At 60.0% G+C, this 5,342-nt stretch overlaps 1 protein-coding gene across 1 annotated transcript; it reads left to right on the forward strand.

Moving 5' to 3' along the window:
• The first annotated feature begins 3,484 nt into the window (after positions 1 to 3,484).
• Positions 3,485 to 4,354, forward strand: LOC119435745 (uncharacterized). The gene has a single exon (XM_037702470.1). The coding sequence runs from the start codon at positions 3,485 to 3,487 to the stop codon at positions 4,352 to 4,354; it is 870 nt and encodes a 289-aa protein (XP_037558398.1).
• Positions 4,355 to 5,342: the final 988 nt, after the last annotated feature.

A 5,342-nucleotide genomic window follows, 5' to 3' on the forward strand; every position in this document is an offset into this window, starting at 1 on the left:
CGTCGCGGGCAACACGTCGACACCTGTGCCTAGATCGCCCGCGGCGATCCCCGACTCGCGCGACGCCGTCATCGCGCTTCTGACTGCAGCGCTCTCGTTTGCAGCAGAATTTTTGCCGCAGAACTGCCCCGCACGCCCACTGTGCGCGGCTGCGCTTGCCGCTCACGGAGCACTGACCGGCCATGGCAGTTAGATCTCAGGGTGCCTCCCGGCCGCGTATATTGCAGTGGAACTGCAGCTCCCTGCGCCCCCGACACGCTGAGCTCGCAGAGCGCCTTCCTTTGCACTACACCGATGTCCTCGCTCTTCAGGAAACGCATGCGCGTGCGGAGGAGATCTCGCTGCCGGGCTACATCGGCTATAGTAGTGCCTCTGACTGTGCCCTGCCTGAGTGTGCCGCTGCGCCGTGCTCCGACGACGCGCATCCGCCTGGCCGTCCCCGCGTCGCTGTCTACGTGCGAGCCACCCTTCCTCATGTGCGAGTCCCCACGGACCACCTGTGTTCCGCGATGGTCAAGTGTGTGGCCGTCACTATGGGCGTGCGCGACACCAACACCTCGGTGTCCAGTGTTTACGTTCGCGCGGGCGCCCGTCGGCTTTGAGTCGCCAGCCTCACTGCGCTGCTCTCGCCCGGCTCTGTCGTGTGCGGCGATTTCAACGCCCACCACCGCGACTGGGGCTGTGCCAACAGCAACGTGCGAGGAAGGGACTTGTCCGCCATCGCGGCTGCGGGCCTCACCGTCCTCAACAGTGGTGAGGCGACGTTTCGTTCGCCGGAACGGAGTCGCCACAGTGCTCGATCTGGCGCTAGTCTCGGAGCGCTGCTCTTACGCCTTGCAGCGCCTACGGATACCGCCGGATCGGATCACTGCCCAATCACCCTGTGCCCCATTAAGCCAAGTCGAGCCGGCACGCGCGTATACGCTGTCGTGCGGTGGCCGCTTTTCCGCGAGATGTGTGCGAGACCGTCGCGCTATACTGATTGCTTCGCGCACATTGCGGAGTGCGCGAGCCGTGCCCCGACATCAAGCTGCTCAGATCAACGTCCGCGCGGCTCGCCGGCGTGCTAAGTGATGCGCGGTCCGCTCCGGCGCCCCCGCAGACTGGACTACACTTAAATCTCGTTATAACGAAGTCGAACGGGCGCCGATTTTTTTTTCATTATAACCATTAGTTCGTTATAGCGACTGACGAATTGTTATACGGCTAATTATTGTATGTGAGGCTGTACTCATTACAAGTAAGTAATCGCGGAGGTATTAGCTCCAGTCGAAGCCGAGTGGCTGCGTTTACAGTAAAGTGTTAATCGAAAAACGGCGAAAAACTTGGATCAAACACAAAAACACAGGAACTGATTTTATTGCGCTCGACGCTTGCCGCGTATCCTTTGATGCAGATGGTGCGAAAAAGTTAGTGATGCTTTGCTGCTGCATCTTCTTCAAGCGAAGGACCGCCTTCTCAGCAGCAGCTGCTATCTCGAGTTCGTACCCGCCAAAGCTTCTGGCTTTTCTATGGAGTAATGCCCCCCTCACGGGAACATGAGCAGCCCGTGCAGCCAAAAACCACTTGAACAGCGCCTCTTCCACTGCTTCAATGGCAGGAGACCGAAGCTTCTTCCGCCTACCTTTTACGCCGCGTGCAACAGCGCCAGTGATGACTTCCTTCCTGCTGAGAATTGTAGAAAGTGCGCACAGCACGCTAACAGAAAATGGGCTTGGCCAGCTTGGCTTGGCTAGCTTGGTCACCTTGGTTTGGCTTGGGGCGTTGCCGGTGAAGCGCAGCCGCGGGAGTTTTAAACAGATACATTAAGAGGCCCGCAAAGCGCAGCGGATTTTAGCAAATCAGTATTTTGTGCGCAAAGTGGGCGGTGAATTGTCATTTTGTAACGAAAATTTTTCGTTATATCCCTTGATAAGTATAAAACTTTTTCGTTAAAACGAAATTTTAAAAACATGGGCTTCTATGGGGACTTTCAAGGGGAATTAATATTATTTCGTTATATCCATTATTTCGTTATAAACCGTTTCGCTATAACGAGATTTAAGTGTATGTACAACCGTCTCGACGCGGTGTGCACACGGCAAGCGCGGCAAGCTGCACCGACGTAGCTGGGCGGGCCTCTGCTCGTCGCTCGCGGACCCGCGCAACCAGCACCGCGGCTGGCGCGTCCTGAGTGCACTGCTGAGCCCCAAGACACCACGCTTAACTGTGCTCGCCATCGCTGTGGCGCACGGCTTCAACGAGCTGGCGCTCGCCGAACAGCTGGCGGACGCCTTGGCCGCCGCCGCTCTAGCACTATGGTGCGCCTGCGTTCGCGCTGCGGGTGCTCTACGTGGCTGTGTTCGTGCGGGGTGGAGAACGGTCAGCCCATGCGCAGGCAATCACAAGTCTGTGCGAGGACGACTTCACCTTTCACGAACTGCAGCGCGTGCTGTGCCGCGGGCGGCGCCGCAGTGCGCCCGGGATGGACGGAGTCACCCACCAGATGTTGCGCAACCTGGACGACCATCAACTCGCCGTATTCAACGGTTTGCTGCGCAGCGGGTGCCTCCCGGAGTCCTGGCGCTGCGCGCTCGTGGTGCCGGTGCTAAAGCGTGGCAAGCCACCTCGCAGCCTCGCCTCGTACAGACCCGTCTCTCTCACGTCAGTCCCTGTCAAGACGACAGAGGCGATGGCTCTGTCCAGGCTCCAATGGATTGCGGACGTCTACGCTATTTTTCTGCCTGAGCAGTGCGGTTTCCGCGCGCACCGTTCTACGGCCGACTACCTTGCCGCCGTCGTGGGCACGCTGGAACAGGCGAGTCGCGACGGCCGCGCCGCGTACCTGCTGCTGTTGGACGTCCAGAGCGCGTTCGACTTCCTTCCCCACGCAACCATCATCTCGGCTGTGCGCGCTCTTGGTGTGGAGGGCAGACTCCTGGCGTACGTGGAAGCCTTCCTCACCGACAGAGCGTCTGTTGTTTGTGTCGGGCGGGCGATCAGCTCGCCCCGTTCACTGAGGTGCGGCGTGCCTCAGGGGATGTGTTGAGCCCCTTCTTGTTCAACCTCGCACTCGCGCCCATCAGCGAGTGGGTGCCCAGCAATGGGCACCTCCCTGTGCACGCCGTGGTCTACGCGGACGACGTGGCGCTCTTCGTCCGTGACCCGCCGTCAGCGATGAGACAGATGCGTATGCGACTCCAGGCGGCGGTTGATGCGGTCGGCGACTTTGTGCGTGCCATTGGCCTGCGCTTGTCGGCGGCGAAGTCGTGGCCATCATTGTCCATCCACGCGCTGCTGCCCGGCGCCGCACTGGCTGCGTGGTCGTCGACGGTGTCCCCCTTCCCTGGCGACTGACAGTGCGCTACCTTGAGCTCATTATTGATCACCGCCTGACGTGGTACCCTGCCGTGAAGCAGCTTCGTGCTACCATGCGCCGAGTTGAGGGCGCGGTGCGCGCGCTCCTCGCGCGTGGTGACGGCTGCCCCCCTTGTTCGCGGTGGGGATGTACGCTGCGGTGGCGCTGTCCAAGGCGCTGTACGCGCTCCCACTGTGCAGCCTGCGATCGCATCTGTGGCGACACATCGACTGCGACCACCGACGAGTGCTCCGCATGCGCCACGGCCTGCCCCGCGCATCCCGACTGGCGGAGACGCTCGCAGAGGCCGGCGCGTGGCCCGTCTCCCTCACCGCTGATCTGCACGCGCTTGGCCACATCGAGCGCCTATCCCGTGCCCCAGGTGCCGGCCCCATGCTGTCCTACCTCCGCGGACTTCCCAAGTCTCGTGTGGGTAAGCTGTTCGAGCTGTACGACAGCCTGGTGGTCGATGCCCCTGCCACCCCTGCAGCAGGCTGCCACCAAACCAGCGTGTGCCGCTGCGCGTGTGCCTCGACCTGCCGGGGCGTCCGCTCCAAGCACCGCACCCCTCATTGCGCTGTGGTGCAGGACGCTTCTGCACGGATACAGGGCGACCTGGTGGGGAGGGCACACCTCTACACGGACGGTTCTGTCCGTCAGGACGGTTCCGCGGCCGCCGCCTGCGTTGTACCGCACCTCGATGTCGCGAGACAGTGCCGCCTGTCCTACCGAGCTTCCTCCACCACAGCGGAGCTTGTGGGACTCCATCTGGCAGCCGACATCCTCGAAGAGTCGCCGTTCCTCAACCGAGCGGCGATTCGTTGCGACCCGAGGTCCGCTTTGCGCCACTTCCTGCTCGACGAGCGCGCGCCGCCACTGGCGCAACGCGTTCCCTGCAGGCTGCACACACTGCAGCAACAGGGAAGCGACCTGCGCCTTCAGTGGATACCCTCGCACGTCGGTATTTCAGGGAACGAGTCGGCGGACGACCTTGCAAGACGCGCCCACGATCCTTAATCCCCGCTGTCGCCGCGAGTCAACTCGTTTGCCGCGGCGCGGCTTCACTTCAAACGGGAGATCGCGCTGCGTCATCCCGACAGCCGTGTCGTGCAGGGGCGGCTGTCCTGCCATCTCCCGGAGTCCGGCTTCACTTGAAGGGAGCGCGCCTTCCTCCTCACACTCCGGACCGGTTCCGTCTGGCCGGCGTTGCACTTAACCCAACTTTTCACCCCTTTCAACAACAGTCTCCAACGAGCGCAGGCACCGCCTCCGGGGGGGGCCGCCTCGACCCTCTGCCGTGACTGCGGCGCTGTCAAGACACTGCAACATCTGCTCTGTGAGCGCCCTGCCTTTTCGACGGTGCGCACGACATTCGCCCGCGTATACCGCGCCCAGAACCTTCGCTGCTCGTCGGTGGAGGATATCCTGCACCCCTCGGGCCGCACATCGAGCCACGGGAAGCTCTTCCGCGCTCTCCTGAACTTTGCCGACGACGCCTGCTTGAACGACCGTCTGTAAACAACCCACGCGCCTGCGGCCTACCTCTAGCCAGGTACGCCATGCAAGTCCTGTACGTTGGCATGAAGGCATCAAATTCTCGACTATAACTTGCAAAAAAATACATTTCCGATTTCATTGAACGGTTTCGAAGTTGTGCAGTTGTATGTAAAATGTATTGATTGTTAGCAGCAATTAGCTAATTGCTTGGCTAACTACAGCTAAGTAATCAATAGCTTTTACATACAAATTGCTTAGCTAATTATAGCTAAGCAATCAAGAGCTTTTGTTCACCCCTGCATAACTTCGAATCCGCTCAATGAAATCGGAAGTGTATATTTTTCAACTTATATAGTCGAGAATGCGATGCCTTTATGCCAACATACAGAACCCGCATGGCGTACCTGGTTGAGGTCAATTTCTCGCAGAAAATATTCGGTAATTCTTGTAGTGGTGTTTGGGCGCTTCATTGTCGTGATGGAATTTAGCCGAGTGCGTAGGCCTTTTA

The sequence above is a fragment of the Dermacentor silvarum genome, unplaced genomic scaffold, assembly GCF_013339745.2.
Source record: "Dermacentor silvarum isolate Dsil-2018 unplaced genomic scaffold, BIME_Dsil_1.4 Seq883, whole genome shotgun sequence".
In the NCBI taxonomy this organism is placed as follows: domain Eukaryota; kingdom Metazoa; phylum Arthropoda; class Arachnida; order Ixodida; family Ixodidae; genus Dermacentor; species Dermacentor silvarum.